This window comes from Onychostruthus taczanowskii, unplaced genomic scaffold, assembly GCF_017590055.1.
Source record: "Onychostruthus taczanowskii isolate IOZ18803 unplaced genomic scaffold, ASM1759005v1 scaffold26, whole genome shotgun sequence".
Classification (NCBI taxonomy): Eukaryota; Metazoa; Chordata; class Aves; order Passeriformes; family Passeridae; genus Onychostruthus; species Onychostruthus taczanowskii.
Genome location: NW_024499906.1, coordinates 7,043,765 through 7,062,642, shown reverse-complemented (window position 1 = coordinate 7,062,642; position 18,878 = coordinate 7,043,765). Strand labels below are relative to the sequence as shown.

At 38.4% G+C, this 18,878-nt stretch overlaps 1 protein-coding gene across 5 annotated transcripts in view; it reads right to left on the bottom strand.

Annotated features, from left to right (window-relative positions):
- FNDC3A (fibronectin type III domain containing 3A) overlaps window positions 1–18,878 on the bottom strand; it is a 111,130-nt gene that overhangs the window by 49,251 nt on the left and 43,001 nt on the right. For 3 of the 5 annotated variants that reach the window (XM_041407269.1, XM_041407268.1, XM_041407270.1), the window contains one exon: window positions 49–125. The exons of 1 other annotated variant lie outside the window; for it this stretch is intronic. In XM_041407269.1, the coding sequence (XP_041263203.1) occupies window positions 49–125 (77 nt within the window). Of the gene's footprint in view, window positions 1–48; window positions 126–1,437; window positions 1,492–18,878 lie in introns of all 5 variants that reach the window. One more of the 5 variants, XM_041407271.1, reaches the window with a different exon arrangement.

Here is an 18,878-nt window from a genome sequence, read left to right as displayed (position 1 = left end):
AAATTTGCATGAAAATAAATCAATTAAGAAGCAAGTGAAGTGACATACCTGTGGGGCATATCCAGGAGGCACATAAATAGTAGGCACTGAACCATTTGGGGACATCATTGGAACCTGAGCAGGACCTAAGTGGGTTACAGAAACATTCAGTACAGCACAATTTAATAATTTGAAAAAGCTAAAAGAACATACTGAGCAGCAAAGTCTCTGTGAAAAATATACAAGATAACATGGATAAACAAAGGCAATGAACTGTACAGAAAAAAATATAGCAAAGGGCAGTCTTTGGAATCTAAAAAACCGTTGAACAAAACCAGAAGCAAGCTAAAAAAATCCCCAACAGACATTTCTCCCATCTCTGTCAATAAACTCATTGAAGAGCTCATGTAAAAACTCAACAGATGACAAATCAAAAGAAATGCCCCAAGATGAAACGAAAATAGAAGAGACTATAAAAAAGAAACAAACAAAAGTATTAGAAACAAGCTGATGAAACCAGATCATATTCAGTTAAGAGTTACAAAGAAAATTATTTACAAAATGGCTGGTTTTTACTATGGTCTTAAAAACTAAAGGAGTCTCAGTACCACAGCAGCAGGAGGTGGTGAGTGAGACATGAACTTAAGGTCCTGGGGAAAAGCCAGTGTATTACCAGCTAGTAAGTCTGCTTCAGCTAAAGGAAAATGTCAGGATACCATGGTGATCCTTGTTCCATGCAAACCATAAAAAAAGGAGTTTACACACACTTAGATAAATATGACACAATGGGAATGTGTTAAGGTGGCATTTGTAGATAAAGTATTTCCTAGAAAATCAGATCCCTTCAAAGAGCACAGGGATGCTGTCACATACTTGGATTTTCAAAAAGCTTTTGACAATGTCTCTCAAAGACTCTTAAAGAAGTAATGCTGAAGTAATGCTGCCTTTGGTTAGAAAGGGAAAAGGTCTTTCCATAAATAAATGGAGACTGGAGAACAGGAAGCTAAGAGAAGTGAACGATCAGTTTTTGAAGTTCTTCGAGTGACCAAGAAAAGTGTCCCACAGGCAGGCACATAAAGAACCTGTTCTGCGTGTTAGACAAAGCTTCCAGAAAAGAAAATGAACAGCACGGTGAAAAACTGTTGCTATGCTCTCAGAGAGCAGTAAAGGATCTCACAGTACTCACTGATCAGATGACAAAAACCCAGAAGGAATAATGTTAGTAAGTGCAAAGTGATGCATCTAGATGAAACCAGAAGTGTTTCTTTACAGCGATAAGCCATAAATCAGATGTAAACAAACATACAATGCAGCTACTACATGGATTTCTAGAGAAATACCAGCCAAGAGTTGTTTAGTGGTATTCGCAGAAAGAAAGAGAACATTAAAAATCATTACTAACGGAACAGGGAACAAGCAGAAAACATCATTATGCTGTGGTGTAAATTCATGCTGTACCTCAAATCCTTGAGAAATGTGTTTGACTCCACCTTTCAAAAAGAACACGCAGGACTAGAAAAGGACAAAAAAAATGTTCACAGTGGCTTTCCACCTGTTTATCAGGAAAGATACAAGAGACCAGGAATACAGGATTCTTCCACCAGAAGATGGTTAAAGGGCTGGCAGCAGAGAAACAGTAAAATACCTATTTAAAAAAAACCTAAAAATGGAAAGATAGAGAATTTACAGTTTCTCATTTGCAAGAACCAGAGACAGTAAACTAATTCACCAGGGAAACAGAAGGGAATTTTTCACAAAATGCACAGCTAAATTGTGTAACTCCTTACTTTAAGAACAGTGTAGGAACTAAAGATCAGGTTCAGTTTGGGAGAAGTAATCCAATAAGAACTGTAAAAAATATAAGTACTACTTTTACTTAATGAACAAGCAAGTTTCTTCTGTGTGCCTGCCCTATCCTTATGCTGTCCTCTTCAGCATTTGATACAGAGTGAGCACTTTGGTACAGGTTCAAGAGGGGCATCCTTACCTTACTGTGTTTTAAATACACAAGGGAACAAACACAGAATTTTAATAATGAAAGAAATACTGAAGCACAATATAATTTTTTTTTGTGACAGGACAAAATGTTGGAATGCAACACTGTAGGCTGCATTCTGCAAATTTCCAATTCAGTATTTTGAAGCTACCAAAAGTACCAATCCAACTTAGTGCAGTCTCAGTAATACTTCTGAAAGGGCATTCATAGCTCCACCTTAATGTTTTTTGAAACTCTGTTAGGATCTGCAAATGGAAAGTACTAAGTAAATGTGAAGTACGTAAATAAGATTAGCACACCTCACTCTGATACATATGGACTTGTCAGAAAAATAAAGGTTTGTCTGAAAGCAAAAAGCAAGAAAAAGCAATGAAAAGCACTCCTTAGAAAAGCAGCATGCAATCCAACTTAATTGCATGTATTACAGAAACTTCTTTAGAATAAGACACAGAAGTTTGCAAACATGCTACCTAAAAAGAATCACAGCTTTATTATCAACAGAATGCTCACCCACAACAGGGAGAGGGGGTGAAGAGACTTTTTAAGAACAAGGTCTTTAATGAATTATTCACTGAACTGTGCAACAGCGAAGAATATAAAGACTACAGTAAGCTATAAATTGAGAACTGAACATTCTTCCAGCGTTTTTGCTCATCTGAAACTCAAATATGTTTCAGCCAAAGTTTCTCCTGAATATGAAGTGCTAAAAAAGAAATGAAAGTGAAGCAAAAATCAGCAAAAGAAACTTAAAATAGTGCCTTCCCTCACTACAATAAAATCAAAAAGGTCAAAAATAATGGAAGCACGTTTAAGTTGCCATTGAAATAATGTTTTAAAGTCTTACATAAGAAGGTGGATTTTATACAACTTCTATTTTGCATTGCTTACCTGCAGTCTTTCTATAATGAGTACAAAACACTTCCATTAAACTCACAATTTAAAACTACGTAATTTCCAAGTAAATGGAAAATTAAGACCACATTTACTTGAACTTCTTAGAGAATACCATGTCCTTGGGGGACGAGGAATCGCACATATGCAAGCGGTTTCTTTGAGAACTGGTGATTACCTTTGTTTGGCTTTTCTGTTTTGTTTTGCTGTAAGCATTTAGAGAATATTGTTTAACAACCTTTTTTTAAGGTTTACTTATTTAGCACTTTAATCTCTCTGACAAACACAGAGCAGTTATCTCCCATCCAGTACAAAGGTTGATCCACAAAGCCATTTTCAGTATACCATAACTTAGCAGTCACAAAAGTAAAGGCATAAACTGAATGTACGAACCAGAAAAAATATTGAAGTATTAGAATAGAGTCAAATCAGTAGTTTTAAAATTTGCATCCCATCTTTTGCATTTTAAAGTACCAGAATCAATAAAAACATATTTGAATAGTCAAGAACTCTAATTTACTTCTGATTAGATATCCAAGTGGCTGTGAAATGAAATTTCTAGGCGGACATCCAAGAAAATGATAAGCATGGGACAAAAACTCGGCAGACTTCACAGGTGTTTTGAATGAACATTGTGTTTTACAGCAAGATTACTGATTTTTTGATAGGAAACATATTACAACCTGCAAAATTTTATCTGAAGGTAAAATTATAATATGCTATAAAAATGTGTGTTTTTTCTTCACTAATGTGAAGATCTTCAGCTCCCATATGGTATAACACACTGTAAAGAAGAATTTTCATGTTTTTGGGTATTGGCTGGACCGCTGCACGACAAAACCAGTGTGTTTTACCATGAGGTGAGAGTTATTATGAAGTATCAGCAAACAACAGCATCAGGAATTCACGTTAAGGAAACATCTAATTTTCCATTGCACATAAATAGAACTGATTTAACCCAAATCACTATATAATTAATGTTGATGACTTGATTGTTGGTAAGGGGAGGTCTCAAATCTTTGACACATTTTCAGGTATACAAGTTCCTCACAGAGGAAGTGGAAAAGAAACATTGTGGGAGTGGAAACAAGCACATAACTGGTTTACTTTATTACTGAAAAATGTCTCATCAAACTCATTAAAGGTTTATTTAATGGAACTGAACCCAAGACACAGCTGTTTCACCACACTCTCAATTTATTATTGTCCTAAAATCCCACCAACGAGGAATACCTCCTTCCCTAAGCAACAGCTGATAAACTTCTCCAACGTGTCTATTTGAGCAGACTATAAAAACCTCATTATGCTCATTACAGCCACCATAAACATGCAGCAAATTTACCAGCACTGCATCATCGCTAGGATCGTGACAAGCTGATCTAAACATAGCAACACCTGAAAACGTGAGGATACCGCCACCGCTCGCCTAGCACACACACCATTCCTTTTTATTTCAACCACGAAGCATCTCTCCATTTAAAGCGGCTCATAAAAGCCCAGGCAAAGGTGCACACACCGGATTCCCAGCGCCGGGCAGGGAATGCTCTTCCGGGGCACTCAGCGCCCGGCCCTGCGCTCCAGCACCCGGGCTCCTACGGCCTGCCACAGCTGGGCGTCCTGCTCCCCTCACGGCTCCGGGGCCACCGCGGCCCCCGGGACCGCGGCCACCCCCCTCCGAGAGCGCACCAGCGACAGAGGGGCCTGGCAGCGCTCCGACTCCTGCCCCACAGATTTTTCAATTTTTTTCTTGGCCTTTGCAGCTCTCCCCCATCCGCCACTGCCGCACAACCGCGGAGGCCGCCAGCCCGCAGGTGTCGTGTTTCACCGCGGCGGCGGAACCGGGCAGGCGGGAGTCCTTACCGCTCATTTCGGGCCGGGCCGAGCCGGCCGGGCCCGCTCCGCTCCGCTCCGCCCCGCGGCCTCTCCGCGCCCTGCGCCCCGCCCCGCCCGCGCCGCCGCTTCAAGGGCCAGCGGCCCTGCGGAGAGCCGTGGCCCCTGGTGTCCAGCGGGGCTCCCCGCTCCGCTTTGTACTGTAATCTACCGCCTGTCGCTGCCTGGCGTGATCCGAGTCATTTAGCTGAAAGCCCTTACGTTAATTAGCATAATTAAGTGCTAAAGAATTACTTAGGTCCAGTCCTTCCCGAGGATTTTCCTTGAGCTGACCTGCTAATCAGTTTACAGTTAAGAAAGGGGGTGCACAAACAGATCGGGTTGCAAACAAACACCTTCCGGCCCAGCGTTTGGAGAGCTGCAAGGACTTTGATAGCAATCTATGTGGATCCTGCGGCTCATGAACACTGCTATACTTAGCATTAGTCTAATGTGAATGGTGATGAATCACTGCTATCCCCAGGAGGAAATAGCATTCAGGATTTACTGCAGCACATTAGGTTAACTATGGCTCTATAACCGAACACCCACACTTTGACATCACACAGGCGATGATATGCATCACTGACGCAAGCACTGACAGGATCAAACACAAAGGCCACAGCAGCAGAAACAATAGAGCGCCAGCTGACGTAGCAGCACACCCCTCTAACACTGATGGGCTGCAGTAAATCAATAGTCCCAGATGCCACAAACAGTTGCACCACTCTGTCTTCTACATAAGGACTAAGACTTCAAAGTTTTATTTTGGGTTCCCAACAGCTACAACTAATTAAAAAATCCAGCAGTAACAACCACCACCGATTGGTCAACATTTGTCTTGCAAGCCATGCCTCGAAAATACTTCCAAATTAATACTTAAGTTAACCTCAACATCTTTACATACTAGGTGCAACATAATAAAAGCAAGTAATAAGGAAACAAGAAAGCGAGTACAGAACTTACTGTTTGGCCTAAGCTGGAGAAGAAGCACAAGAAGGAACTGGGATCGCTGCAAGGACACAGGTGATCAGAAGACTTCAGCTGGCAGTGCTCTCAATTTAACGTATCCCTTATGCTCTAAATTCATCCTGACAAAACAATCCCTTCCCTTCCCCCATCCATCTGTCTACTTTTGCCATCAAGGCTGGGGAACAGCAGCTAACAAAGCCTCAACATCAATTGAAATGTATTAACTGACTAGGAAAAAAAAAAAGGAAACCTATCAGTAGACACCAGGCTGGCAAACAAAAGGAAAAACGGAAGGTAAAACATTATCATAGTTCCTTTCAAGAGTGGGGGGAGGGGGGGAGCATCAGTTTCTTTTAGAGAGACTTTGGAATAATGGATAAAAGAGCAGAAAGCTATGAAGCCTAACTAGAGTATTTCTAAAGATTACATCCTAATGAGATCCTGATCTTTCCCATGAAACCACACATACATATTCACAAGAAAATCCCTTCTCAGGCAAAGTGAAGAGATGACAGGTTCCTATAGCACTTTATCAGTAATGCAGCTATCAGTTTTCTTTTATAATGGCCTGATATACTTTCAAAGGAAAAAGGTGACAATGGTTTCTATGTCCAAATGTTAAAAGTACTTTTATTTCACCTGTTTCTAAACAATGACCATGATGCAATTTTGTAATTAAAAGAAGACTGCAAGTCCATGCCTTTGAATAGCACAAACTTCATAACACAAAGTTACACTTGGGAATTTGCAGAAGAATGTCTGGAGTTGTTTGAGATACTACAATAATAAGACTTTTTATACCTACTTTCTGAAGAAACTGTGTTCCACAGTGACGAATTCTACTTCACTAAAAAAAAAGTAACATTGATTCAAAGATGTTAATGTGGAAATACAACACACACTTTGTACTGTGCAGCCCAGGCTGTTAAATTACTCTATTTTGCCAGCTTAGGGCAATGATTTAGTAACTATATGGAACAGTTACGTCAAAAAATTGTTCACTCCCTCACAGAATTCCAATTTAAATATTGGGTGAACCATAAATCACTGCATTTCAGAGGGAGTCAAATGCGATATAAGATACAGAGAGGCTTTGATAAAAATGTCATTATTCTTAGCAGGAAAAATAATCTGCACTCATTCTAATCTAGCTGCACTGCATATAGCTTAGCTTTTTCTTCAAGTAGAGCCTAATTCCCTAGCACTGATGCTGAGCAGTACAGATCTGCAACTTTTTCAGACTAAAATTTAGTATTTGTGCATGCTGCTTAATCATGTTGCACCTGATGCACAACATTCAGAATAATCTACAATTTAATCATCCAACAGTTGTTACCACTAGAATTGGTGTTATTCTAATCAGGTAGGTTTGGGGTTTTTTTCCCCATATAGCACTGCAGAGCAGGAAGTTAAAAAGTTAAGCACTGCTACTGACAGCTGCTTGTGGGTACGAGTGAAAAGCACAAGTGAGTCTCAACAGTTGGCAGTTCTTGGTGTGTAGACAGTGTCTTCTACAAAAGACTGTGTTGATCCAGAGAAGACAGATCTTGGAAGGAACAAACATTAATTTCAACTTCCTCCCTCTGCCTGCCTGATTGTGCTAAGAATAGTATTACATAGTATAATTACTTGTAAAAGCCTTTTCATCATCCTGGTATTCAACTTTTTACACTAATGAGGTTTTTTTTACTTACCTGGCTACATTTGCTTGACACTAGAATGCAGAATTATCTGGCACATTCTGCTGGCTCAGCTGGCACCCAAAGAAGTCTCCTTTTCTATGTGCAAATTTCTTAACATTACTCCTTCCCAAATTATTATGCATACTCACACACACATGCGTATCTATGTATATATATATATATATATATATATATACACACACAAAACATACATAAAAATTACTTGAATATGACTTACTGAATATTAGATGTACAAATCTAATGTACTGATTAAGAAAATCAGCATTCATATAAATGCTGGAACAATTTTACCAGATTCTAAGGTAAGGTATTTTAAAATTATGGACAAGAGAGAAGAGTGCATGGATATAAAACAAAAAAAAAAATCATCTGTTTGTGCAAACTGGGATTAATACATCATATAGAGTTTGAGAAAAAAGCACAGCAAAAAGTCATATCAGAAAAGGCTGTCAAGAAGAAAATTCAGTGCCTAACTCAAATTTTTATTTCTATCCAAGGCAGACATCTCTAAAGGCATACTACTCTGAGCCTCTGGAATCTACTAATGACAAGTACTTTAATTTGAAAAACTTTGGGTTGTCTAGGTTTCAATCTAATTATATCAATGAATACTGCCCATAATATTGCCCATTTAAAATAAAACCACAGCAGAACAAAAGTTGTTGTTATTATTATTATAAACAGCGAAAATCCTACTAATATGTAAAATAAATACAAAACACATCTTTCTTTAAAGAGACCAATTTGGGAATGAGCATTCCTAACCAGAAGATATAAAACTCAGTTAGTAGGATGTGGGGTATTTCAGCTTTCCAGAAATCCTATAATCCTGGATTCTACATGATTTAGCAGAAGAGGGAAAAAATAGGTATATCTAAAAAGACATTGACTCTAGAGTTCAAGGGTGCAAAACCAGTGCTAGATCTTTTTCTCAGTAAAAGGTAAAAAGTTAATATCAAATGCTAATTTTTAAAAACCCTCCCACCTAAGAGCTCTGTCTCACTGAAATTTTACGCTCAGATGTGTTTATTTAATTAGGTGAGTCTGCTGTTCTGATCAGATAAAAAGATTATTTGCAACAATACCAAGCAATGGAAAGAGGTTGGTCCTACAGGCCTACCTCTCTTCACACTGACTGCATACAATTATTTTTATGTCTCCATGTGAGGTGCACACTTGAGTCCACCAACAAAGTTTCTGGCAACACTGCAGTTCCACAAACTAATGTTCAGATGTAGGTTTCTTAACCACGAAATAGATTTTGAAGTAACACTTTATTACAGTATTGTTTCAAATCATGAGTGGAGAAAACAATCCATGAAGCTGACAATTCAAAAGGTGACATTTGTGATGAGAAATCATTCTGTCATGCCACAAACGGTAGGGAACAAGGCCCAGGCAAATTACACAGAATCAGATGGCAAAAGAGAGACTTAAGACCAAATTGAAAACATCTGATGTCACACACCTTACACTTGGCAGCATCCAAGGCAAACACTTGGCTTCAGCAGCCTGATTCACTGGCTGCCTCCAGAGGACAAGTCTCTGCTTCTGCACATTCACCACAGCTTGCTCCTACTTAGGAGAGTGCTGTGAACACCAAACGAAGAAATAACCTGGGTCACTTCTGCTGGAGATGGACCACTAGAAACTGGAATGGAACATGCTTAACTCATTTAATCTAAGAGCTTCTAAGTGGAAAATTCAGAGCCAGCGTTTAACACAGGAAGAAGAAGCCAGGACTTCACTTAAATCATAGAGGAATCCCCATTACATCAACAGAAAAAAGGCAGCTTGCTTTCCCATGTATTTTCACTCCAGAATTTTTTTTTGAGGTGAAGATGCCCACCTCCAAAAGACAACAAAAGAAAAGGCCAACTCAGAATTTCCCAGAGCCTCATGGCTAAGGGACACTGCTGGAATCAGGGAGCTACAGGTTCAGATTCTGTGGTACTTGCAGAGCTCAGATTTTTTTTTTTGGTTGTGGGCAAGTGCTTTAAACAATTTCCTGCTGATGATACTGTTTGCATTTCAGAATAAACTTAATACAGCCCAAGCAGACAAGCAGCCTTTCTTTTTGGAGAGACAGAAAGGCATCATTTATATAGTGTTTTATACTGTCTGTCTTTGATGTCTGTCTCCTCACTGTCCCCTGCAGCCTCATGTTTTGTAGCATTAGAGGCATGTAGGGAATTTCACGGTCAAAACAGGACAAGCAACGGATTCAGCATGCTTGCTAGGATTAAATCATTATTTAGTGGGTGACCTGGGCTGCATCTGAGACTTCTGCAGCTAAATCTAAGTTACAACTAAGGTGGAATCCAAGCTTCTTAAACATGACCCCTTGCAATCACAATTCTTCCAATAAACATATTTTTCTCTGTCTTTTCACTAGTAGTAACAAGCCTATAAATGCAGATACAATAGGGGATGCTCTGAAGACAGTGGAAATAAAATTTGAAAAAATACTGGGTCTTGAACAGTTATCATTGCAACTGACATGATAAGTACTTAAACATTTAGATTAAGACTTCTGATTCTGCTAATGACTTAAGGTCCACATACAAGAATTTTCATGCCCAAAAAGCTTTGCAGAAATTTGATTTCCCAAATTAATTAACCCCAAACCAGGATACACATAAAAAAAAAGCTAAGTCTGACTGACACGATATTGTCAGTCAGACTTAGCCAACACAGAAAGGTGCCATCTTTGCTTGCTGCAAACATCTGTAGCCTCTTCTGCAGTGAAATGCTTCTACTGTTGTGCAAATCCCTTAACACTATCAGCCAATTTTCACTGCAAACCTTACAATCTACTGCTCAAAGTGATGTGAAAGTGGTTTTCAGGGTCTGCAATCTAAATAATAAAGACTGTAAAATCTGTATGTATTAAACTTGTTTTGGAATTTGAAGTTTAAAATTTGATTTTTTTGGTGTTTTATGTGACAAACTCCTTGATTCTCCACAATGAACTCTTTATAGATCACTTAAACAAGGCATTATTTTCTACAGCTCTCAAGCAAGTTACCACATACAGAAAGTATGTGAGCTCAAATACTAAAAGCATCTATGGCAAAGGCTCTCTTGATAAAAAGCTTTCAGCAATGTTAATAAACATGTATTACCAGAAAGAAAGTATCTGGGAAAGCAGTAAGCTGGGCCCAGAAACAAAGACAAGCCTATACCACTGCAGTGTTCTCTTCAAATTCAATTTGCTTTTGTAACCAAATACATTTTGGAAGGTAACAGACCCACTGCTTTGGCATCCAAAATGAACCTGGAGCCAGAAAGAACTGTGTAAGGAATCTACTTACCTGTGCCAAACAAAAGGCCAGGGATGAAACAACTAACTTGGCTCAGACATATAATGGTTGTCATTCCAAACCAGAAGAAAGGCAAAACGACACATGCACACAGTGGAGTTCCTTACCATACATTATGTATGGATCAATATATCCCTCCATGAAGTAGCTGAGACAAGAAAATTGCTAAATAGCTGTGAAGTAAATGTGCCCTTTGTGCAGAAATCTTTTTATTGCTTCACTATTGTCTGGATGCCGGAGATGAAAATTTTCTGTTGTTGAACCATAAGGGCTCAAGGCCTGAAAAACACTCTATGAATCAAGTCTATTCACCTGCAATTGCAATTTCATTCCTGTCCCCCATTATCATACATCAAGATCCACCATGAATGGATTCTATGTAGAAGCATGAAGACCTATAGCAAAGCAGTTCTTTTATCCATATGTCTCCCCACTGGACTGCTCTTCTAGAGCACCACTCTCCTATGTGGCCAGGTTTCTTGTAATTATATAAAAGTATTTCACAGCCATTTGCTAGCAAACTGGACTCTAGTCTAGCTCTGGCATTATTTTTTTATTTTTAAATCCCTGTTGTTTTCTACCAAAAGTGATTTTTAGCCAAGCAAATCAAGCTCTTCTACTTTCTTTTTATATTTTCTCCTGGATATACTAACACTTCTTATTCACAACACCTGGAGTCAGCTTAATTTCATCTTTTGTAAACATGAGTTATCAAATTACAGCTGAAATCTCAGCAGAATCCTGTAAACATCCCAAGCTATACTAACAACAACTGTCCTAATGCATTTTATGATCACACTAAGCTTTACAGATACATAATACTGGAGATAATATTTATCTTGTGAGTCAAATAGATAGCTTGCCTGCTTCTTCCTCCTCCTTATCAAGTTTCAAGTGATATCCCCATCCATAATTTATTAATCTTATGCACAACCTTGCATTGTATACACCTGCATTTCACCCACTTCAGGGTACCATTTGGACAACTTCAGGGACTCCTTTGAACAACAGCATGTTCTTGTTGATATTTTACCACTTCTGGAATACGGATCTCCTGTGCCATTAGAATCGTCTGGATGATCAGCTTTGCTGAAATACCAAGTATTTCTAGAATGTCTTGTTAGCTGAAAGACACCTGAGTGCACTGATTACTGAGTGATTAAGGAGGAATATATTTACATCCTAGGCTGGCTGTGCATCATGCTTTAGCATTCAATCCTCTTTCATGAACAATTTAGAACCTTTGAGAAAAAAAAGGTCATACTGAGTCTGCTGAAGTTCTTTGGAAACAGAGATCAAAACCACTCTGTGCTATGCTTTCCAGGGAACAGGCAACATGCAGGTATCTGGCCTCAAGACTCCACTGCATACTTGCAATTCTTTACACCTGCATGTTCTAGTCCTGTCTGCTTGCCACTGGCCCTCATATCTGCCAAAACCATATCCTAAACACATGTAACCTTACCCAACATTAAGCTTCCTTTTCTCTGTGGAATATTCCCAGGCACCTCACAGAAATGTTTACCGTCCTACTTGCCCAGACCCAGCAGCACAGTAGCACCATACAAGAGGATGATCCAGCAATGTACATTTATGTGCTTCTGAAAAGAACTCCAAACCCAACACCCTTCTATTTAGTTACTGTCACCAACATGAGACTAGATTCTTTCCCATCAAAAATAATGGATCTGTTTTTCAGTTGAGAGGACAAGGCTCAGTAACGAGAAAAAAAAAAAAAGACAACACACTGAAATTCTATGAACATAATGCACAATTGGAAAGCTATTGTAGAGAAATCAGTGCTCTGTATGGCATTTGAAAGACCTGACAGAGGATGAACAAAGAAAGCTGTGTGGGCATAATAACAATCTACTAAGTGTCATATCTTTACTGGAAAGTGATGCAAGGAAACTTTGATGTGTATATAGCCGCAATTAAAAGAAAAGATAGGGTATTTCCAAGGTACATTTTCCTCCTGTTCATGCAATTTTCCTTTTCATAAGCATTACAAGGGTGTAGTAAGCACAAAACTGCATCTTTTACAAATATTTTATTGAAAATGCTACATACATATTTCAGATTTACAACCTGTGTAGAAATGCACTAACACACACGGGCCAGAAGTGAAAAAGTGATCAAACCATCAATAATTCATCTCAAAACCCTCACACTTGACAGTGCTCTTGTATCCATTTGTAGTACAATTCAGGAAAATGAACATACACACTAGCCAGTCCTCTGCACCTCTATTCAATATTTGTTGATATTCACTCTTATTTTTCAGCTCTCCTTGCAGGTGATTTTTAAAACTCATTCATGTTGGAAGAACTTTAACTGGTTCCAGTTGTTTAGACTGCCCTTGTAACTTACTAAATATTTTCACTCATTAATGCATGGCATAGCTACCACATGCTCCCCAAAACCGCATCGCCAGCAGTGTCAAACTCTAATGGGAGACAGTCACTCTGCTTTTGACCCCAATTCAGAAAAAAAATTCTCTTTCAGAAAAAACACAGTTTAGCTTCTCAAATTCCCACACTCACCTTGGGCTTTATTTAGGCACCCCAAGGATCTGTCATTTGTATGTGCTATCACTTGAAGAATAAGAGTAAAAAATCAGATAAGATTTCAGATTTAATTAAATTTTAAATCTAGGTAAGAGTCAAAGTACCTTTTTTTTTTTTTTTTGGTACATCTAACAGGATCTGATCCAAAAATCTTTGCCCAATCACAAAACAAGAAACAAATACAAAGTTTATGGAAAGCATAACAAAAAGAATAAATGCAAACTTAAGTATGTGTCATATAATTTTAATATAAATCAGTATAAATCTGCTGCTGCTTAAGAGCTTTACTGAGATGTCTCTTGGCTGCATAAACTGAAAGAGTTAACTCTGTCCACAGAGTGGTGCCTTTCAGAGTACAAACTCTTCAAGTCTAAAGCAGCTGAGGATACAATACAATTACACTTCATTTAAATGGTATCTTTCAACAGAAAAATTGTTGGCAAAACAGAGAAGAAGAGAAAGGCTGACCACTCTCTGTATATTAACTCCTTTTAAGAATTAATGAGCAATAATATTTACTACTGGTTTGGCATTTATAGTTCTTACTGCAGCTCTTTCTTCAGCTGCCTTGAAAAGCACATCCATTCAACCTTTGAACTGTAAAGATCATCCAAGGGAAATACATTATACACAGTATTTATGAAAATGGCCCATATATAGAGCATCAAAGCAAAAGGATACGTGAAACCAATTGAGGAACGGGCTACTGGAAAAACAAATGGAGAACAAGCAAAGGAGATAAACCATTTCCTCATTGAACAGCTGATTAATCAAAAGGGAAGGAAGGTGTCATATGCCTCTCTAGAAGCTCCAGTACCATTAACCTGAGACCCATCTACCGATTACCGGATGCTATACAGTCACTTGAAAAAATCTGAAGCTCTTTGAATGATGTCCTAGAGCACCTGCCCTAGACAAGCGAGTTTTCTAGGACAACTAGAAAGCCCTTTGTAGTGTGAGAAAGAGATTCTCTCTGGCATTAAGCAACAGGAACAGCAGTGTGGATAACTGTATTCACTTCCAGTGAATCTGGCCCTTCCAACTTTGAAACCTCTTATGATTCCACTGTTTCTTAATGGCTTTAAGTGGCTGAACTTACTTGTAACCAGTCTTTAACTCACATTACACAGGAGCTGTTTATATTTGTGCACAGCTAGCCTATATGTAATAACCTTGGTTATCTTCTGTCTCTTCTTCCTTTCCCTCATTTGGATAATAAACTGCTTTAGATGTAAAACAGATTGCTGCATGTCTGCAAAAGGAAGAAGGGGAATTTATATTACCATGATTTTAAATCAAGTTGAAGAGTGACATGATCATGTAAGTCATGCAATCTGACAAACCTCAGTCATTTCACAGACAGTCAAAAAAAGACAGCTATTAATTTACTATTAATAACACATGCACAGCCACATCTATCAAGTCATGTGCTGCTGATTCATCTATTACTACAAAAAAAAAAAAAAAGAAGAAAGAAAAAAAGGAAAAAAAAAGAAAAACCAAGGACAGAATTAAAAATGCCTGGATTCAAAGTTGCAGCATTTAGTTATATATTACATTCTTGCAAGAACAGACAAGACACAAGGCTAGGGAAGGAAAGGGACACTAACCTCCTGGGTACCCAATAACTTTTGGCATCAGAGAAGGCACCAAGGCAGAGCAATGCCAGCTTGTAAGCTTGTTGGCATGGTTGTGACAGCCTGGGCATGTATGAGGAACTGGCTTTGTTTGGAGGAATTCTGGAAAAACAATGGCCACGAGAGCTGCTCCACAACTATGAAGACTATTTTCCTTCCCAGTGTGTCTGCAACCCTTCACAACTACCAAGGGTCTGACAGTGGCAGTGGCACAAGATAAAGCAGCTATGTCTACAAGTGGGCAAGAATAAACCAAAATCAATTCAAAGCTATTTCTTACTAACAGTAATTCTGTGATAGAAGTCTGAATAGTTTGACAGCTACAACTACACTTCAAGAATGCAGCAATACAACTTGAATTGCACAGGGTGGACCTACAAGGAACTCCCCTGAGGTCTCATCTAACAATGCACAGCATTTTCCAACAGATGACACACAAGCCTGTATTTGTACCGTACATAATTGCAAAAGAGGATCCAGCGAAAGTCATTTATGCGCGAAGTTCTGGCCTTTCCATTTTCATGAAACCCAGTACAAAGTCCATTTATAAACACTGAGTTTCTTCAAAATAAAAGCACCGTTTGTTTTTAAATAATCAGATAATGAAATTAAGGAACTTCTTCCATTCTTTAATGTTAGCCATTTTCATGGCTCATATCTTTATTATTTTGGTTAATCAGATTGCATCCAATTAAGATAAAGAGAAGTTTAAGCTATCAGTTTAAGTTTTGCTAAATGTTTGTACATTAAGCGAAAATACTAAGTAAAATGCCCACAGCTCTATTTTATTTTTTTTTTAAATTTAATTCAAACTGCTTACATTAGACGAACTTTCTACTTAGAGAAAACTACTAACTACTTCTACTTACTCTTACAGGAAGAGATCCTACCAGTTTTTTCCCCTTCTTTTCCCCCCATAAAGCAAGTAATATAGGGCTATATCTTTCCCATCAACAACATAGTCAGAGAAGAAATCAGATTAACTGATTGCAGTGCCCTGGGAATATTATAATATTGCCAGACACAAACCTGTCAAGCCTAACATGCTTAATACAAGGCTCATCCATCTGATACCAGACTGAGGCAATAACAATACCTGAATCTCAGCAGCTTGAGTTAGTAGTTCACAGCCTTGGGGGCTAGACATGTCTGACTAGAATAATGGAAACCAAGTTTTAGGGGCATTCTCCAGCTGCACCTTAGGGCTGTAAATTCATTCCCAACATGCACCTCCAAGAACCAGTACCATCCTTGTAAAATGTGATGTTAGATGCTCATGGAAATAGATGAGCTCAAAGAGTCCAGGTGCTTGAGGACAAAGACATTCACTGAGGGTACAACTGTGAATCAACACACCTAAATGAGGCACTTTCAGGATGTAGCCTTATTTATTTCAGCTTATAATAGCAAGGCTTTAGTTACAAAATGGAGACTTCTCATTTAGGTATCTAAAATTATATGTCTGCATGCAAATTAGGACTTCAAACCCCCATTATAGCAAGTGGAGACCTACTTGGTACAGACAGTGGAGCCTGGAGAGCTATTGAGTGGAAACTGATGTCAGCTGAAAAGCACTGAGTGCACTATACCTGGTGACTAAATCTTCACTAGTTTCAATGGGAGCTTAGATCCAAGGCCACATATAGAAACACACATTTAGACACCTAAAATTAGATGACTTCAGTATGCAGCTGAAGCACTGATATTTCAAACAAAATGTCTCCAGAACCTTCCTACAGTCAGGCTGACTTTGCAGTGTGGAGATTGCAGTGTAGTCAAAAAAAGGAATAAAGGAGAAGATTAAAGAAGATACAAGGGAACATTAACTGATCTGAATATACCAGAAAATCAAACAGGAAAAGGAGAACCTGACTGAACACTTTACAATGAATCTAGTATTTTATGAACTTACATCTCAGAATACATGAAATAAGATAGAAATAAAGTTAAAAAAATATCTATTAGAAGAATGAGAAATAACCAAGGCAAAAAATATTAGACATGTTTTGTCCATGTAAAGATATTTACTCTCTTTAACACATTTTAAACAGAAATCCATGGCAGAAAACTATGTTTTTCCTGAGACACACTACAATCAACATCATGAGAGACATGAATTAATTAATTCTCTTTTTTTTCTTTAATTTGCTACTGCAGAAGAGGATAAAACAAGTCTAGTTTGCTTTTCAATCAAACTTTTACCAAATTCAATTTGTTCTGGGAATGGAATGTTTTAGAAGTCTAGTATTTATAACACTAACAAAGTAGGCATAACAGTAATGTGAGCTGCTCTGGCAGAAAAGCAGCATGATAAAGTAAGTTTTTCCAATAACAGCTTCTTGTGTCATCCCTGCCTGCTTCTTTAGTGGCTCGATCAGACTGGGACCACAAAGCCCTGGTCAGTCACCAGAATTAATGGAGGACAAGGTCAGGCAGTTCCCAGAGAAGGCTGAGGGAGCTCTGTTACGAGGTTAATTCTCATGGTCACTCTCAGAGCAGAGAGAGACCAATCTAAAGAACAGAATTCTGGATTGCTGTGTTTTATTCTTGTCAGGAGAATGACCTTGTTTTGCACTGCTTTGAAATTTTCATTCAGTTAGCACAACAAATTTGAAAGATGGTCATGACTCCAGAAGACTGCCTCTGCCCTACTGCAAGAGGGCCTGCAGAATCAAGAAGATGTGTCTCAACCCAGCTTTAATTCAGCAGTTGTACTAGAAGAGCTGCAGCAGCAGGGCTTACAGGCAAGTTTTACCTGCCAATAGTACTTGACTTATGAACTGAACTTGTGCTATGTGTCAAAGCCAACACATGAACATTCTACATGCACTGCAGTGAGGGCTTAATACATCGTTATTTCTTTACCTTACCAGAAAGGTGTTTGCCATATCTCAATTCAATTTTTCAGCTAACCTACCAGTAAAAGGTAGAATGGTTAAGTCTTCAACAATATTTGCAAGAGCATTCATGCAACCCTGTTTGTCAATCTAAGCTATAAAAAAATCAGCTCCTACTTAAAATTATTTTGGAATGAGACAGCTCCAAATCAAGCTGCTACAACCACGCTTTGTGACCACTTTCCCTCATCATCTTGTTTCAATACAAAATGGAATTATGTCTCCTCTGCAGTCATACTCCCACATAGCTAGCCAATACTAATATTATTTTTAGTTTGAGTGCAGGTATCTAGAAATAGAAAAACTTTAACTTTTAAAAAAAATTGTGTATATTGAAGGTCATTCCCAAAAAGAGGTGCTTTAGAGTTAAGCTACTCCTATAGACTCAGCTCTGACCCTCTGCACAGACATCCTTAACCAAGAATTAATTAGCTTCAAATCACTGTAGCTTTCTCTGACCCCATATTTTCAGCTGATTTGTCTAAGCTTCCTTCAATGCCTGTTATAAAGGCCCTCTAAATACTTCCAGTGGAGATCCTAAAATTAATATGTAGAAAAGGAAGTTAATCTAAGTATCCATGTCCAGTTCCAGCCTTACATAATATCTTTAGTCTTCTGCATAGACGGAATGGATACGACAACTGAAATAATTTACCATTTGGGGTAAGGTTGTTTTGAGGGATTTTTTTTAGATTTTTTAAAAATTAACAGATACATAAAACCTTCCATCTGTTTTCAGAAGGCTACTGTGGAGAAAGCTGCAAATCATCATTAAAGATGAAAAGGAAAGCAAATAAATTTACACATGTTTTCATGCAGCGTTTCAGTATTTAGAAATGAGAAACACATAAAAGGAAACAAGGATGAAAAATTAGTTTCTTCTCAGGCTACAGAAAGAAAAAGAGCACCCAGAGCAGCTTCTCTGGCTGGCTTCAGTAAGCTGTTCTTAATGGAAGCAGGAAAACCAGAGCACTAGATCTCTGTAATGCACATCTGGGTTTACTTGTAAGGGATCCATTACTCAGGCTGTTAAGCTACCTAGAA